The sequence below is a fragment of the Gossypium raimondii genome, chromosome 11, assembly GCF_025698545.1.
Source record: "Gossypium raimondii isolate GPD5lz chromosome 11, ASM2569854v1, whole genome shotgun sequence".
Taxonomy (NCBI): Eukaryota; Viridiplantae; Streptophyta; class Magnoliopsida; order Malvales; family Malvaceae; genus Gossypium; species Gossypium raimondii.
Window position 1 is genome coordinate 463,196 of NC_068575.1, and position 18,231 is coordinate 481,426.

An 18,231-nucleotide genomic window follows, 5' to 3' on the forward strand; every position below is an offset into this window, starting at 1 on the left:
ATTCGAATAGTTTAGTAACAAAAAAGAATAGAAGTTTAGTGACCAAAATAGAACACAAACAATACTTTAGTTACAATTTTGTACTTTACCCTAAAAGAATATGAAATTCATGATTTAGTTCAAACAAAAGAAATAAACAAACATAAAATTATTCATAGGTATTTACAATATGTTCCCTATGGTAATTGGGTTCATGAATTATAGCCACCAAACAGAGCAACAAGGTACGTTACCAAGGTTTCATGATTACCTTATCCCACACAACTTGTTTACTATTCAATACCCTTATGAAAGATTAATTATATCAGAGTGTTTCCATTTTGAATTTGATAAATGCATTAATCGTAAAGTATGTGTTTGTGAATGCCCTATAAAGCTACCTAATGTTGATTGAAAAATTGAAAATGATATTTAAAAAAAACAATTGCTTAATTACAATGTTGATTTCAAATTACAAAAACTAAAATCACTACAACACGAATTTCTTTTCCCTTTTCAGAATCGAATCATAATATTCTGATATAAATTTTCTATTTGAAAAGGATTTTGCTGAAATTATAGAAACATTTAAACACTAATGTTGAAATTTAAAAAGAATAAAAAAAAGCATTTGTTGACAATGGAAGAACAAAATAGAAGAAATATTGAATGATCTTCTATGTCACTTAGCAACCATCTTGGCAATGAAATCATCGTATTTGAGCTTCCCATCGGAGCTAACATCGACTCCCTTGATCCAATCATCGAACTCCGTTGGCTCCAGCTTCTCCCCAACGCTAGTCAAAATGTGTTTAAGATCTGACACCAGGACGAAGCCGGTCGCCTCCTTATCCAGCACCTTGAACGCATCGCGCAACTTCTGTTCGAACGGCTCCGTTTTTAAGTGCTTCTCCATTAGCCCCATAAAGCGTGAGAAATCGAAGGGTGCGGTTAACTTCTCTTGAGCCACGATTTCTTTGAGTTTAGCTTGGGTGGGGTTACCGCCTAGGGACCTCATTAAGACCCCGAGCTCCGTCGGAGCTATCTTGCCGTCGCTGTCGGTATCAAAGAGAGTGAAAGCCTCTTTCATAGCGTTTTTCTGATCTTCGGTGAGGCCCATTTAGTCAGATAAGGAAGACAAGAAATTTTTGTTTCAGAATTTTGGTTAGAATGTTAGAGAATTGAATTGTTGGGCATAACGTATTAACAGCCTTTTAACTCGTAAAACAGTGCAAATAATAGAGAGATGAGGAAGAAAGGCTAGTGAAAGAGGCCAAGAGAAACTGTTTACATTTTGACTATTTCCTTCCTATTTTTCTGATCGCCATCACCCTCGTCTCCTTCATTTTACATTTTAACTACCTGTTTTTGCTTTATATATATTTTCGTATTTCGTAATGTATTTCCTATGAAAATTAAATATATAATATTATAGTTTTTAAATATTAAAAAATATTTTTAATTCTTTATGTTATATTTTTTATAGAAAAACTATGTAAAATTATTAAACATCAAATAAAAATAATTTAAGAAACACATCTTAATATTATTTACTTTAAAATATATCTTAAAGAAAATATGTATTATCTAATTAAAATAAATAATTTTGTGAAAATTTTAAAAGTAAAAAGTATGCTCTCAAAAAGGTAAAATATAACTGAATTTACCCTCCTTATAGTTTAACGTTCCATGCACAAAAATAAAATAAATAATAAAGAAAATACTCTACTCTTTATCATCATCTTCGAATATAAAATTCTAATTTTTTCTCTTCATTAATCACTCACTAAATAAAAGGAGAAAATCAAATTCAGAATTGGAACCCTATTTATCTTTTTATTTTATTTTATTTTAATTTCAAACTTTTATATTTAAGTATTGTTTTAAAAGTAATAATTTCGATTTGCTTTAAGAAACACATTTAAATATATTTTCTAAACTATTGTTTAACGACATGTGTTATGTTTTTTTGTTGACACATGAAATCTTTTGAGCATTGATTTTATGATAATTCATAAAATTTAAAAAATTATTTCCATGACACATGTTTAAATTTGTTTGACATGTGGTATTTTTAAATATTAATTTTATAATAATTTATAAGTTAAACTTATTAACTTAAAATTCTTTGACTCGATCCGACTCGATCTGACTTGACTCGATCGAATGCTCACCCCTAGTCACATGCATTGTGTATGATTTTATGCGTTTAATATTTAATCAATTTTAAATATTATATTTTTAATTACAATTATTAATATATATAATGATATTTCTTGTTTGAATTATTGAATATAATTAAAATATAATAACTTATTCAAATATTATAATAAAAATTTTAAATCTTAATTAAAGAATTTTAACCTATATACATTACTATGTTTCATGGTTAAAGCTCTATGCAAGTGATAGCTTTATTTTAAAATGAGTACAATTTTTACTTAATAATTATAATTGTAATTTTAATTATCTTTAAATACATAATTATCATAAAATTATGTTAAATCATATTTATTTTAAATATATAATTATCACAACTTCTATTTTATTTTAACTCTTTTAACTAATAATTTCAAATTAAATACTATAATTGTTTTTAAATATTAATTTAATAATATGATAAAAAATAAAATATTTCCGTTGAGTTCAATTTTTTCAAATTAATATATTTATATATTATTATATTTTTAAAAATAAAATAAAATACAATATTTTATCATTTCTTATAAATTTCTATAATAATAATTATTTAATATTTCAAAATTTTCAATTTTGATAGATAATTTTAAATGCACTCATAATTATCACATATATTATTTATTTTAATTATATTTGAAGGAAAATCTATATTATCTAATTACAAAACTAAATTTGTGAAATTGTAAAAATAAAAAAAAATACACTCTGAAAAAGCGCATATTGTAACGGATCTTACATTCCTTATAGTTGAAACTCCCATGCAAAAAAAGGAAAAATAAATAAAAATACTCACTCTTTATTATCATCTTTGAATACAAAATCCAAAATTTTTCCTCTTCATTAATCACTCACTAAATAAAAAGGTAAAGAAGAATTAAATCCAAAACTGAAACCCCATTTCTCAAAAGTTTCCATTGAAAAATTGATTTGATTTTTGAGTGAAATCGTTTTTGCGATATTGGTATATAGTAGAAGATCAATGGCGGTTCCATCGGCGGTGACGTTACCGGCGTCGACGGTTTCATTATATGTCGGAGATTTGCATCCCGATGTCACCGACGGCACTCTCTTCGACGCTTTTAATGAGTTTAAGGGAATATCGTCTGTTCGTGTTTGTAGAGATTCGTCGACGGGAAGGTCTCTTTGTTATGGCTATGTTAATTTCAGTTCTATTCAGGATGGTATGATTTGTTGTTAATTTTAAACTATCTAATGTTTTCATTTGGGTTTTGATTTAAATATGACATTTTTTCACTAATTTTATCTTCTAAGAATTTTCTGTTCTGATTGATTTTTAAATCTCTGTTTAGATATATATTTTTAATTCAATTAGTATTTAAAATTATGTTATTTGATATGTATATTGTTGACTGGAGTTTTCGAAGAAAATTTTGAAGTGATGTCTATCAAGAGTTGATTAATCCTTCAATGAATTTTTATTATTTCGGATTGAGCCTAAGTTTTGCTTAATGATTTTATAAAAAGTTTAAGTGCTTGAAAATATATATTGTTGGAGTCTGATGATGTACCTACCAAAAGGAAATAGTGATCATTTGCCATTGATAAACTTTGACTTTGGACCTATAACATGTTCAATTTTTAGGGAACTAGATCAAGTAGTACTACGCTTCCCCATAATGACCTATATGCTATATAGGTTGGGGGCGTACACAGTCTATTTCAATAAATTGTTCTTGTTTTGTGAATCCGTAGTATTATTGTTATTATTGTGTTTTAAAATTATCTATCATTGAGTATTATTTTGCTATAATAAATAACTTCGGAGGAAATGCATTAGTGAAAATTTCCCACTATCATCAAAAAAAAATTAAAATTAAAATTAATGTCTATTAAATCATAGCTAATTGACATGATTAATACATTTCTCCAAATAAAAAAAATTGTCAATGAGTTAACCTTTATGCATGGTTCATGTTTTTTCTTTTTGTGGTATGGCTTAGCACATTTTGCAATGGAGAAAATGAATCACAGCATGCTTAATGGGAAAATGATAAGGGTGACATGGTCACTTAGAGATCCTGATGCAAGAAAAAGTGGAGTTGGAAATGTGTTTGTTAAGGTACAAAATCCTTTTATGTTCTTCATTTAACTCATATATGTATATAGATTAGTTGAGGGGATTGACTTTTTTAAGAAATTTTTGTAAGGGTCATCCGTCAAATAGTTGTATCAGGGTTTTGTCCTCAGTCTCCACAAAAGGTCGTGTACAGTACTCTTTAGTCTTGCAGGTATCTATAACACCACCGGTTGTTGGAGACTAAGTTGATTGCTCGACGGACGACACTTTAAAAACTTTTTTCGAATGAGCTCATCCCCTCAACTATACCTATTATTTCTTTCATTAGTGGAAATTTTGAATGTGGATTTGTTGGTATTTATTCAGAATCTAAGTGAATCAATAGATAGTGTGGGGTTACAAGAGTTATTTCAAAAGTTTGGGAATGTAGTATCTTGCAAAGTTGCCACATTTGAAGATGGTAAAAGCATGGGATATGGATTTGTTCAATTTGAATCAGAGGAATCTGCAAATGCTGCAATTGAAAGGCTTGATAATACCATGATTGGTGATAAGGAAATGTAATGTGAATTTTCTTCTCTTTAATTGTTATTTATCTCTTCTTGAAATGAATGTTTAATTCTTGTTTTTTCGGAACAGATATGTTGGGAAATTTATGAAAAAGTGTGATAGGGTTCTACCAAGTCCTGATGTTAAATATACAAATTTGTATGTGAAGAACTTGGATCCAGATATCAATGAAGAGGTTTTACAAGAGAAATTTTCCGAGTTTGGGAAAATTGCTTGCTTGGTTGTAGCAAGGGATGAAAATGGAACCTCGAGAGGTTTTGGTTTTGTGAATTTCGAATGTCCAGAGGATGCTAAGAAGGCAATGGAATCGATGAACGGATCACAACTCGGTACATTCTTATATCCGACACTTAAAGCGAGCGACGCTTAATACGGTTTACTTTCTTTTGATGCATGGTTGTATTATTAGGTTCAAAAGTTCTATATGTAGCAAGGGCACAAAAGAAAGCGGAACGGGAGCAAATATTGCGGAATCAGTTTGAGGAACGACGAAAGGAGCAGATTATGAAATATAAAGTAAGCTAAGTTTTTCTCTACATGATGCAATTCATGATCACCATTGTTTACCATTTTCGAAATTTCAGGCTTCGAATGTTTATGTGAAGAACATTGATGATGATGTCACCGATGATGAGCTGAGAGACCTTTTCAGTCTATGTGGTACGATTACGTCTGCAAAACTTATGCGAGATGACAAAGGAATAAACAAAGGTTTCGGATTTGTCTGTTTCTCTGCTCCGGAGGAGGCCGCTAAAGCTGTCGGCACGTTCCATGGTAAAGATAAACTAGTCTTCATATCTTTAATGAGCTACCTTTAGTGATTGAAATCGAAATGGAGAGCATCTAGGAAGTTATTCATATGTTACTTGCTTCTTAAGTTTCCTGCCTTACTGTTTCATCCCTGCATTTCCATATGTTAAAGGATATATGGTAAGTTAAACCAAGCTGTCAGCACGTTTCATGGTAAAGTTAAACGAGTCGTTATAACTTTAACGAGCTACCTTTAGTGATTAAAATCGAAATGTAGAGCATCTAGGAAGTTATACACACGTTACTTGCTTCTTAAGTTTCATTGCCTTATTGTTTTTGTCAATTATCTCTCATCCCTGCATTCCATAGGATATATGTTTCACCGCAAGCCATTGTACGTCGCGATAGCTCAAAGGAAAGAGGATAGACAAGCACAATTGCAACTTCAGTATGCTCAACGTATGCCTGGATTAGCAGGGCCTTCAACAGTTGTTCTCCCGGGAGGGTACCCTCCGCTTTACTACGCATCTCCAACCGGCATTGTTTCACAAGTACCCCTAAGGCCCGGGATGATGCACCAACCTTTAGGTTTAAGGCCAGGATGGAGAGCTAATGGCTTTGCACCACCAACCAGACCAGTCTTTCAATACTCATCACTTCCCCTGGTATGTGTATTTATATACAAGTATGTTAGCGGTTCGAACTATACGAATATGAGTACTTACTATACCATGTCATAGTTCCCTACTGCTCCAAGACAAACCAGGCCAAACCGTCGTCAGATGAACGGCAACACTCTTGGAGGTTCTCATTCCGTTACATACGCGCTGCAATTGCAACCACCGAATCAAACAGTGACTTCCTCAAAAGATCAAAGTAATCAACAGGTTGTTTTTTCATTCTTTTTCCTCTCCTTTTTATATGTTTTCGAGTCTACGTTGCTCCGACATTTCATTTTGCAGCAGACTGGACAAGCTAAATCTGTACCGAATGGTCAAGCTCGAGAAGTGAACAAAGGGCCCGGTGGTGGTGCTGCTGCCGCAGCTTTGACACAAGGGACTGAGATGCTGAGTAGTATGCTTGCTGCTGCTTCACCCGAACAGCAAAAAACAATACTTGGTGAAAGACTTTATCCACTTATTCAAAAGCACCAGGTAATTAATTTCTACACCCTATAATACTAGACCTTCTTACTTGATTCTTCGATGAGCTTCTAATACGTGTGTATGTCGAACACGATTGTCTGAATATATTTAATATTATATCGTTTGTTTTTTTCACTACTTTAGTGATCATATCCTCGCATAATATATCAAATAAAGCTATTGCAAATGGATTGTTGTAGAACAAGAAAAAGTAGTACTTCTAGAAAAAATTTAATGTTTTTAGGATTGGATCGGTGGACGAGTCGGTTAAGCCACCAATTTTTCGGTTCGATTGCTACGATTAAAAAATTATAAAAAATTTAGTTCAATCAATTCAATTGTCGGTTCAATTAATCCGTACCGATTAATAGTTCAATCGATTTAATACTATTTTTTGAGAAAACATCTTGATTGGTTCATGATCCAATTGGTCCAATCTTGATCAAACATCACTGCAAAAATATAGGTAGCTCTGAATTCATCCCCAACTTTTACGTTTCTCCCAATTTATGAAATTGGACGAATTGAGCCTTGGCAGTCCAAATTTTTTGGGTTAAATGCCTTTTAGGTCCCTCTTGATTTTGAAATTGGATAAATGGACGCTTGGCCCCCTCAAAATCTTTTTTGGTTTTAATGCCTCTTAGGTTCCTGCCAGTATCAAAATTAGACAAATTAAGCCCTATTTTCCAAAATTTCTAGTTTAACCTATCTCTTCAGTTCTTAACTATTTCAAAATGAAGTCTTTGAAGTGTCGTTCGTTAAGTAGTTTTATCTCTCGATTCCGAGGAGAACCCAAACAAATTGATAGAGTTTAGGGAGTGCCTCATCACCAAGAAAATGTTTAGCATTTGGCCTTGGTTTAAACCCATGCCCTCATATGGTATTAACGGTATGGGTTCGAACCCCACCAAGACTAAATGCTAAACATTTCCTTAGTGGCAAAGTACTCCCTGAACTCCATAAACCTATTTGGAGGGCTTTCCTCAAACTCGAGAAACAAAACGCGGGGTTAAAACCGAGTATAGACATCTTAGGTACAATTCCTTCATTGTTCGAGGATCCCATCGATTACTTAACAGAGAATACTTCAATGACTTATTTCGAAAGAGAGCTAACCCCTCAATAGAGCCATATTTCTCAATTAAAATTTATTTTTGACCACCCTGTGGGTTCCATCCCTACTAACATTATGTCCTATGCATATTCAAATACAAGTATGTGAGCATGACTTTCAAAGAACTCTCTAATAATGCACGAAAAAACTTAAAAAAAAAAAAACTAAACATATTTATGTTTGACGCATAACTCATATTCAACACTCACATTTGAGTCTAAATAACTTAGACTCAAATTATCATTCCTTGTACTGAAATGTGTCAAATACAGATATTCAATTTTTCTCTTATTTTTCAAATCATCATTCCTTGTACTCGAATGTGTCTAATACGGATATTCAACACGGATATTTACATTTTTCTCTGATTTTGCTATGTCTCTACAACTTGATTTGGTTTCAAATATGCATAAGTTCTTGTACTCCTTGAAAATTTAGGATTTAATTTCTGTATTTTTATTTCTAGGAATTTAGCTCTAATTTTAGATTTCAAATTCATATCCAACTGTTAACATTATTATTTTTATTAAATTTGTTGATGTGATATTTTAACCAAAAAATAGTATTAATAGTTTGACCTAAACTTTAAAATTTGAAAAAGTAGGATTAAATTTCAATTTTTCAAAAAGTATAGAAATTTATGACATATTTTTACCAAACAAAACATCTTTGTGTTTAACACATACTCATATTCAACACTCATGTCTTATAATGTACACCCAAATTATTATCCCTTGTTTTGTATTAAACACGAATACTTCCTATATTAATACATTTTTCTCTTATTTTGCTTTGTTTTTACAGCCTGATTTGGTTCCAAAGATCACAGGGATGCTATTAGAAATGGACAATTCAGAACTGTTGCTTTTATTAGAATCACCAGAATCATTAGCAGCTAAAGTGGAAGAAGCTGTGGGGGTTCTTAAGCTTTCAAATGCTAAAGTGACAGGCCAAGATGCCCTTCATCCCAATTTCCTTTCTGCTGGTGTTGCTGTCAATTGAAACACAACAAATATATGGCTGTCACAAGCATTTCAATGATAGACTCCATGGATGTTCAGCTCTTGTTTTTTTTTTTTTTTCGTTTTAATATCTAAGTTTAAGTAGTGGACTTTCAAAAGTTTCTCAACAGCACTCTTTTTTTTTTTTAGTTTTTTCTTGTTAGGATTATTTATATTATTTGTTAAAAGTATGTTTTCTTTTTTGGTATATATAATTTTTGGACTTCGAAAATAAATATGGATGGTGCAAGACAACTCCAATTGGGACTTGCTACAGCAGGGGCATTATATGCGATCATAATGGAGATTGGAAAACTGGTTTTACCCACTATTTCGGTATCTGCTCTATTGTTGAGGCCAAATTATGGGAAATTTATGATGGGTTGATGCAAGTTTAGAATATGAGTACGCTGGAATCAGACAACTTAGTGGCTGCCCAGCTAATTAATGAACAGATCAGGGGTGATGGTAGCAATCCGATATTTGGAAGCTGCTGCACCGGGACTAGTTGTTAAGGCTATATCTCATGTTCATTGTGAAGGCAACAGAGCGGCAGACATGATGGCTTCGTTGGCTTTTCTAAAAGGGATTGACATCTATGGTCATAATCAACCACCAAGTGAGGTTCTTCAGATTATTCAGGAAGACATAGAAGACCGTACATTCATTGGATGGTGTAAACTCGAGTTTTAGGGTGGGTTTGGATGGACGATTGGGTGTGGTGCGGTGCGTTTGGCTTACTTTTTGTCTCACGTTACAGTGTCGCTATAGTATCTAATCTCACCGCCACTGCTGTTTTTACACTAACCGTAAGTAAATGCACCGCTCATCCAAACTCACCCTTAGTATTTAAAATTCTAATTGGACGCTTTTTCAAGTTTATTTTTTTTAACTTAAATTTATAATATTTTGTTTTTTCTCCTATTCTTTTATTTATTTATATTTTATATCATATAAAATTAAATATATTATATTACACTATAAATATTACAATATGTTAAATTATTTATATTTAAAAATTTAATAGAAAGAAATATAATAGTAGTAAAAATATATAATTAATAAATATTAAATAGAAATGACATTTTTTAAATATATTTCATATTATTTAACAACTAAATTAGAATTAGAGGTTATCATGGGTAAGACCGGGCCCAGATAAAATTTTAGGCATGTTTTGTAGGCCTGGGCTCGGCCCGAAAATTTGTCCAAACCTAGCCTGAAAAAAATTGTTAAGCCCGAGCTCGGATCTGCCCGACCCATATTAAATTTTACAACACCAAAATAGGATATTTTAAAAAGAAAATAGCATATTAAATTTTAAAAAAGTATATTTGATTAAAAATAAAAAATATATATTTAATATATAATTTGGGCCAGGCCGGGCTGGGCTTGGGTAAAAAATGTGTACCCGAGGCCTAGCCTATTTTCTAAACGAGTCTCATTTTTTTTGCCCAAACCCATATTTCGGGCCTATATTTTTACCCAAACCCTCCTATTTTTTGGGCGGACCGGGCCGGGTAGCCCAAACCATGATCACCTCTAATCAGAATGACGGAAAGATCTGGTAGATACTTGAAAGACTCAATTGAAGCTCTATGAAGTTTAGGGACTAATTTAAAATCCAAGCAATAGATTAGAGGCGTTAAGTGAAATTAACCCAAATAACAAACTTTTTTTTAAATTACGGGCTATCTACACTACTCGGCCAAGATTTTTACGGGCCGAAGTACTATACAAGGCCCATTCAATGATTGGGTAATTTCGTAATTTAATAAACAAGTTTTTGTTCGTAACTCTTTTATCTATATATAAATAACAACGTTGCTAGGGTTTCTAGGGTTTGCATAGTAAAAAGAAAACAGGTAACATAGAGTAGCAGCGATGGTTCTCAAGTACGCTTCTCCCTTCTTCTATTCCTTTGATTTCAATTAAATTTCTTTAAATATAACATGAATTTAATGATCTGTTCTTGAAATATTGTTTCTTTATTTTCTTTTTTTTGGGGAAAAAATGGATCTGCTTTTCATTTCATTCCATTTTGGCCTGAAATCTGAAAATATGTTTAATTTTTTGGTTTTTTAGGTTACACTTACATGTTAGTTTCTATGTTAACCGGTTTTGTGTTTAAATTTCGTCTTTGAAATTTTACATTTTTCAATCGATCAACTGTACATAGGATTTGATTAATGAAGCTAATAGTTGTGAATTAACGAAAGGAAAATATTTTAATGCCTGCTGTAATTTGATTAATTGGAACACTATATGGTGTTTAAGGCAATCGATTAGTTTCATTGTGAAAATATATCTCTGTTTGTCTGTTTTAGCTCATTGGATAGTAGCTCTATAAATAATTATTTTTGTTTGTCGGCTATGTTGCTGCTGATGAATGTTGGATATGGGTTCGAGTTCTCTCATTTAAGTTTTACATAAATTTGGAGGTAACGTTAATTGGACTCGGGTGTTTGTGTAAGATATGTGTATGTATGCTTCATAAGTATGTTCTTTTATGTATTTGGGGATCTTTGTAGTATATTAATGTCATATCCATGTCCAAGAATCTGTTGAACATTGCTTGAAATACAAGTTTCCAATACGGGTATTTTTGGAAAAATGAAGAGTACAAGAGCAGCTTACAAGTTGGAAATGGGAAATTAACTTGCTCCTGCTTCATACTATGGTCTATAAGATGGATATTATGTTTTTTTTTGCAATCAAGAGCTAGTGTAAGGGGTAATTGTTTGTAGAATTTTGTTTATGTTAATGGTGATTGTTGTTTGATCTTGTTAATCATGTAATAAGCTCGTAACTCGTAAGTAGGGATGTATAAGATTTGGTTTAAAATTGCATTGCCGAAAATTGCATTATCTATAAACTTTCTTGCATAATGCCAAATTTTGGATTTTGAATTTCTCAAACCCTACACTTATCTTTTTATGTTGGCATGTTAGGACGGAGCTTTGTCGGTTTAGTGGTGCCAAGATATACCCAGGAAAAGGCATCAGATTTATCCGTTCTGATTCTCAGGTAAATTTCCATCCAATTCTATATTGAAGTGGTTGATATTCCGATATTCTTGCTGATTATTAACTGCCTTTTGCATGGACTTGTGAAGGTCTTCCTTTTTTCAAACTCAAAATGCAAGAGGTACTTCCACAACCGTTTGAAGCCATCAAAACTTACATGGACAGCCATGTATAGGAAGCAACATAAGAAGGTTAGTGTCAGCTTTGTGAACCCAATTTCATTTTGGTTTCAGAATTGCATCTTGGTTGCGAGTAAAATTATTTTTTACTCAATAGTCGGCATTTATTACTATCATGAACCTTATTTTATTCCAATCATTTATCCGATAAAAGTTTTACTGGTTTTAATAATAGTGACCATACGTACATGTAGGACATTGCTCAAGAGGCCGTTAAGAAGAGGAGACGTGCCACAAAGAAGCCATACTCCAGATCCATCGTCGGTGCCACCTTAGAGGTTATCCAAAAGAAGAGGAGCGAGAAACCTGAAGTTCGTGACGCTGCTCGGGAAGCTGCACTCCGGTGTGTGGTTTCTTCCTTTGATGTTTCACTTTCATTTGTTCCTTCATCTTTCTCGTTGCTGAATTTTGATGTTTATAACACCACCTATTGTGCAGAGAAATCAAGGAAAGGATCAAGAAAACCAAGGATGAAAAGAAAGCAAAGAAAGCCGAAGTAGCGGCGAAGCAACAAAAGACGCAGGGCAAAGGTAACATTCCTAAGGGTGGTGCACCGAAAGGTGCCAAGCTCGGCGGCGGCGGAAAGCGTTGAGTGGCTAGGTTATTTTCCCCTTTTTCCCTACCCTGAGAAAATAGGTAGTATTTTCAAATTTAATGAAAGCCTTGTACGGTATGAATTGGCTTTTTGGTTATGTTGTTTTTTATTTTATGCTTATTATATACCATGACCTCATGTTGAATTCAAGTTATCAAGTAATTTTATGGATTTTTTTTAATTTAAAGAAGTTATGTTGTTGATTTATCAATTCGAATTAATTAAATTGAATTTTAATATAAAATATTTATAAGCTTGAGTACGTGTATGAAGGATATTTTAAATCTAAAAATAAAACATAAAACCTTGATCTATTTTATTATACTTAAATTATGTTTTGATAGGGGTGTAAATGAATAGAACGTTAGATGAATTGTTCGTGAACTGTTCGTATTATTAAGTTAAATAAATGAGTATGAACAAAATTTTTATGTTTGTTTGTATTTATTGTTTGTTTGTTTTTATTCATTAACATTATTCTTGAATATGTTTAATTATTTGTTCACGAACATGTTTGTTTAATGTTTGTGAATATGTTTGATTAAGTTAAATGAACATGTTCGTGAACATTAAACAAATGAATATAAACACATATGATTTTAAATAAACGAACATGGACAAGAACACAGACTGAACACGAACAAGCTTAAAAACAAATAAACAAACATGACCATAGGTTTGTTTGTTGAAGATGATTCATTTACAGCCCTATGTTTTGGTCATTCAATTTTAAAAAGTTATAAAATGATCATTTAATTATTTGAAAGTTTTCATTTAAGTTATTAAATTATTCAAAAAAATTTATTTAAGTTACTAAGTTGTTACATTTTTCTTAAATCCAGTTAGCGAGCTCCAAATGATAATTTAATGATCGGCACTGTTGAATATTTATTGATGACTAGAAAAATATATTTTAAATCCAAGTCAATTTGCCAATTAGCGTCAAAGACGAGAGAACAGAAAGAAAAGGAGAGTTTTCGATTGGTGCAAGCCATATACTAACAATTTTAACAGTTCCGTGGTTTAAATGAAAACCTTTGTATGATGTAGTGACCATTTTATAACTTTACACGAAGTAAAGTGATTAAAACATAAACTTGTCAATAGTTTAATAACCTTAGATATAATTTATCCTTATAAACTCTTTGCCTGGGTCAGAACTTCGATGAGAGGCCCATAATGAGCCCAATTTATTGGCTGTCTCCAAAAGGGCCCAAATTTGTCAAATCGAATCTAACCCGACCTATACCCACACAGGTCCCACACACGTGCCCGATCCATTTTCCTTCTTTCCCTCAGTACTTAACGGAACCGTCACGGCTCATCATGTTCCGTCAAAACCATCAACCCCCCTACTCTCTCCTCTTCTTCCTCCCCTAACGTCTTCCGTCCGTAACGTCCGCCTATGGCCTCTTCCGTTGACGACGAGTTCTCTCTCATCGACGACCACGAAACTAACCCTAGCCACCACCACGTTCTCCACCACCACCATTCTTACGCGCAGGTCCACGCGCCGCCACCCGATAACCACAACGGCGATGATGACTCTGATTCTGCTTTCCGTGGAGCCAACTTCGTTAACAACAACAGTAGTAACGCGACGTCCTCCGATGTACGGATCGAGAAGAGGAGGGACCAAGAAGAGATAAACGATGGAGTTTTGAAGAGATCGAAGCAATCGGCGGCGACTGAGTACCGGAAAGACAGGGAAGAATGGAGCGATGCCGCGATCGGGTGTTTGTTGGAGGCGTATATGGAGAAGTTAACGCAGCTGAACAGGGGGAATCTTAGAGGAAGGGATTGGGAAGAGGTGGCGGCGGCGGTTAGCGAGCGGTGCGAGAAGCAGAGCAAGAGTGTGGAGCAGTGCAAGAACAAGGTTGATAATCTGAAGAAACGGTATAAGCTTGAGAGGCATAGGATGAGTGATGGTGGCATCACGGCGAGTCATTGGCCTTGGTTTAAGAAAATGGAAGAGATTGTTGGTAATTCTCTGCCTGCAAAGGCGGTGGTTGAAGAAGATAAGGGTAGCGCTTCTCCGGGAACCGTTGTTAGACAATCCAAAAGGTATAATTTTGATTCCATTTACGTTTATGGTTATTATTTTGCTAATGTTTCTCAAGGTTAGGGAGTAAATTTAGACAAATGGTTGTTCAGGATATTCAAATCGCAAAAAAGTAAAGCAAATTCGAATAATGAAATTTGGGTTTCTTAATCCGTTGTCCATATAGGTAATGTAGATTTCGAGACATTCATAGATTCATATCTGCTTCCACTTAGAATCTGTTGCTAATATTTGCCAGCAACTGCTAGACTGTTAATTATAGTTATCAACAATCAAACTTGTTGAGGGGTTGGACTCTTTACAAGTCTGGTATTGTCTCCAATCGGGGTATTATCTTCCAACACCGCGAAGAGCTTTGGCAGGCTCACAAATGAGTGTTTTGGAGTGCCTTAACAGGTGAACTGTGAAAACTGAGGAGTATGTGTTTTAGGTCATGGGGTCGAGTTCAATTGTGCGCCAATTTTTCAGTTTCCACGGTTTGCTTGTTCAGACGCTTTGAGGCACTCTGATTCTGTGAATTTGCCAATGCTTTTGACAAAGTTAGGAGACAGAACCTCGACTAGGGACAATAATGGACTTGATGAGGGTCTGACCTCCCAACAAAACTCACTACCTCAAATGTGGGTTTTATTAGTCTCAGTTTCACTCTTTTATGGGGTTCATTTGAAAATGATGCTATTTTCGAGTTGTTTCAATGAAATTTGAGTCTCTATTGATTTTATTGTTTCATTTTAGTAAATTTGTATTTGAAGGGTTCTATCTTTTGGTATTGTTCTTGACTAGGGCTTGTAATGAAAATGTTGATGCCCTAGTTTGTGATTAAAGATCTTGTTTTGTATATTTGTTCTTTTCATAACGATAGAGATGCATTCGTGGTTGTTTGATCAGCAGATATACTTCAGCTGCACCAAACCCTGTAGGTCAGATGATTACCATGAAATCAAAAAGTCCTAAATGGCGCAGAGTGGTATTCAAAATTAGCGGTGCCGCTCTTGCTTGCACCGGTCCTCCCAATATCGACCCCAAGGTTCACCATGAGTTTCTTATATAAAGTTTGGAATTGTGACAATATGGTTGTCGAATTGCGTTCTCTAATATGCTGTTTTTTTCTCATTATCAGGTGGCGATGCTGATTGCTAGGGAAGTTGCAATTGCTTGCCGCCTCGGTGTAGAGGTAGTTGTTACTGCCTTTTTATCTCTTATGATTGCGGATGTTTGCAATTCTTTTAAGATGCAATTCTTTTGGGTGATATTCAAGGTAGCAATCGTTGTTGGAGGTCGCAATTTCTTTTGCGGAGACACGTGGGTTGCAGCTACCGGTTTAGATAGAAGTACTGCATATCAAATTGGGTAATGTCTGCAAACCAACTTTTGTTTAATGTTGAATATAAATTGAGTCTAATGGTTAAACCTATGATGTGGCTGTAAAACTAGGCTTGCTTGATATATAGGTGTCTTTGATAGTTTTATAGTTCTTCGGGTTATGATTATAAACCAATACTTCTCGGTTGTTTCCAGAAATGACTTTAGTTGGGTGTTATACATAATATATATATATTACTCGGGTTCGGGTTTAAGTGTTGGACATGGATACATGTTTAACACGAGTATGCTTAATGTTTTCATGTTTTTTTATGTATTTGGAGGGAGGATCATATCCCCATATCATGTTTGAATATGTTTCGGGTATGGATACCTCAGGAAAAATGAAGAGTTGGAGAAACGTAGGCATGTTATATCAAATAAACATTGAAAATGATGGGGTGGGTCAAAAGAAAACAGGAGCTAATGAATCCGTTTGTTATCTGGACTTTCAATCTTAATGGGTTAACAATACCAGAAGTAGTTCCTTGAAGTTTACTATGGTGGTCGTGTTGCTTCCAAATAAATTTGTTTATGCACTTGCATGTTCATATTGTGTTATGAAACTAATCAAAGCCATGATTCTGCAATATACTGCAGCATGATGGCATCCGTGATGAATTCTATACTACTGCAATCGTTGTTGGAGAAGATGGGTGTTCAGGCCCGTGTGCAAACGGCATTTTCTGTGCAAGAGGCAGAACCGTACAGCCGGGTACGGGCCATACGTCATCTTGAAAAAGGTAGAGTTGTAATATTTGGTGGCATTGGTGCCGGCACTGGAAATCCACTCTTTTCTACTGATACAGCTGCAGCACTTCGAGCTTCAGAAAGTATGCCCGTCTCTTTCTGTTTTCTTTCAATTCAATCTCTTGAACTATAATGGCACTCTCCTTTTGATCCCTTTACATCTCTGACACGGAACACTTGTGCACATGTGAACACATTTTTCTTTCATTTTTCTTGGGGCTATCAACATTTGACATGTCTACTACTACTACTACTACTTTCTCTTCAGTTCATGCCGAGGCAGTTGTTAAAGGTACGAATGTCGATGGTGTTTATGACTGTCATTCCCAGGACAACAATGCTACATTTGAACACATCTCCTTTCGAGATCTAGTCTCGAGAGGTGCCACAACCATGGACATGATGTCATTGACCTTCTGTGAAGAAAATGGCATTCCGGGTTGGTATTCTTGTCAAACCATGCTTCATGTTTGTATTCCATGTTCCTGAATTCTTATTATAAGTTTCTAAATCCAAGGTTACATCTAAGACCATCTCATACGAACTAAATCAATTTACTTTGGTACAGTTGTGGTCTTTAATCTTCTTCAGCCTGGAAACATCTCGAAAGCATTATGCGGAGACCAAGTTGGTACGTTGATCGATCAAACTGGAAGGATAAGCTGATCCAATGCATTCCCAGTTGTTGTGACCCTCGATATAAGTCCAGCTTGCCAACTTTATCGTAAATCCATAATTCTTATGGCATCAATATCTAGTGTATTTAAATGCATTAGAAATAGTATCAACTTATTGAATCATCACCTATGGAAGATGGCTGCTGCAATGTACCATTACTGATTTACAAAAAAGACATCTGTGAGATTTCTAGTTCACTGATAATACTAATAGATTAGAATTAGAAGTAAGTAGGAAGTTGTCTTAAATGAAACTTATTACTGTCAACAATGTATCATAAATTTTATTATTTGCAAATTTATAGATCCATTTCTTGACTTGCTGACAATTTCGATTATTGTTTGTCTCGAGATTGTGATAATTAGAAGGGTGAGAACCTATGTTATTCGCACATGGGTGTTAATGTTTATATGGGAATGTTCTGTTGTTCATGTATTTAGAGAGATATCCTGATACTCGTGTTCGGCTATATGTCAAACACGGATTGTTAAAGAAAAATGAAGACTCAGAGCAACATAGGTGAGAACTCCAACCCAATGCTATGAAACATCTCTTACAATACTTCCATTTCTATTTAGTATGAAGCGTGTGTATGACAAATCTAATAAAAGCTCATTGGATCCTCATTTACATTGGTTCTTATGTATTGATCGGATGGTTTCAAGAACTCAAAACCATTGATGGAGCCTTTTTTCTTGTTAAGAGGTTCGGAAATGGTGGAATTCAATGCAGATTGTGAAGGATGGTGTAGAAGGGTGAGAATAAGTTTTACTTGCGGTCAGG

The 18,231-nt window shown here is 34.0% G+C and overlaps 4 protein-coding genes across 5 annotated transcripts; 3 read left to right on the forward strand and 1 right to left on the reverse strand.

Moving 5' to 3' along the window:
• Positions 1-410: 410 nt before the first annotated feature.
• LOC105801662 (probable calcium-binding protein CML13) lies at positions 411-1,311 on the reverse strand. The gene has a single exon (XM_012632874.2). It carries the CDS (start codon positions 1,097-1,099, stop codon positions 662-664), a length of 438 nt encoding a protein of 145 aa, XP_012488328.1. The 5' UTR covers positions 1,100-1,311; the 3' UTR covers positions 411-661.
• Positions 1,312-3,157: 1,846 nt separating this feature from the next.
• On the forward strand, positions 3,158-8,957 carry LOC105761788 (polyadenylate-binding protein 7). Its single transcript, XM_012579709.2, has 10 exons — positions 3,158-3,359; positions 4,140-4,258; positions 4,583-4,776; positions 4,856-5,115; positions 5,196-5,302; positions 5,371-5,560; positions 5,906-6,201; positions 6,277-6,423; positions 6,502-6,690; positions 8,600-8,957. The coding sequence occupies exons 1-10, from the start codon at positions 3,158-3,160 to the stop codon at positions 8,795-8,797; spliced, it is 1,902 nt and encodes a 633-aa protein (XP_012435163.1). The 3' UTR covers positions 8,798-8,957.
• Positions 8,958-10,610: 1,653 nt separating this feature from the next.
• On the forward strand, positions 10,611-12,777 carry LOC105761783 (60S ribosomal protein L24). The gene is made up of 5 exons (XM_012579706.2): positions 10,611-10,691; positions 11,748-11,823; positions 11,912-12,013; positions 12,196-12,344; positions 12,440-12,777. Exons 1-5 carry the CDS (start codon positions 10,681-10,683, stop codon positions 12,591-12,593), a joined length of 492 nt encoding a protein of 163 aa, XP_012435160.1. The 5' UTR covers positions 10,611-10,680; the 3' UTR covers positions 12,594-12,777.
• Positions 12,778-13,915: 1,138 nt separating this feature from the next.
• On the forward strand, positions 13,916-17,776 carry LOC105761781 (uncharacterized). 2 transcript variants are annotated; one of them, XM_012579701.2, is made up of 7 exons: positions 13,916-14,660; positions 15,547-15,685; positions 15,779-15,832; positions 15,917-16,008; positions 16,621-16,853; positions 17,039-17,209; positions 17,339-17,776. In XM_012579701.2, the coding sequence occupies exons 1-7, from the start codon at positions 14,002-14,004 to the stop codon at positions 17,434-17,436; spliced, it is 1,446 nt and encodes a 481-aa protein (XP_012435155.1). In that variant the 5' UTR covers positions 13,916-14,001; the 3' UTR covers positions 17,437-17,776. The 2 variants fall into 2 exon arrangements, with proteins under 2 accessions (XP_012435155.1, XP_012435156.1); XM_012579702.2 differs by having other exon boundaries at positions 15,550-15,685.
• The last annotated feature ends 455 nt before the right edge of the window (positions 17,777-18,231 follow it).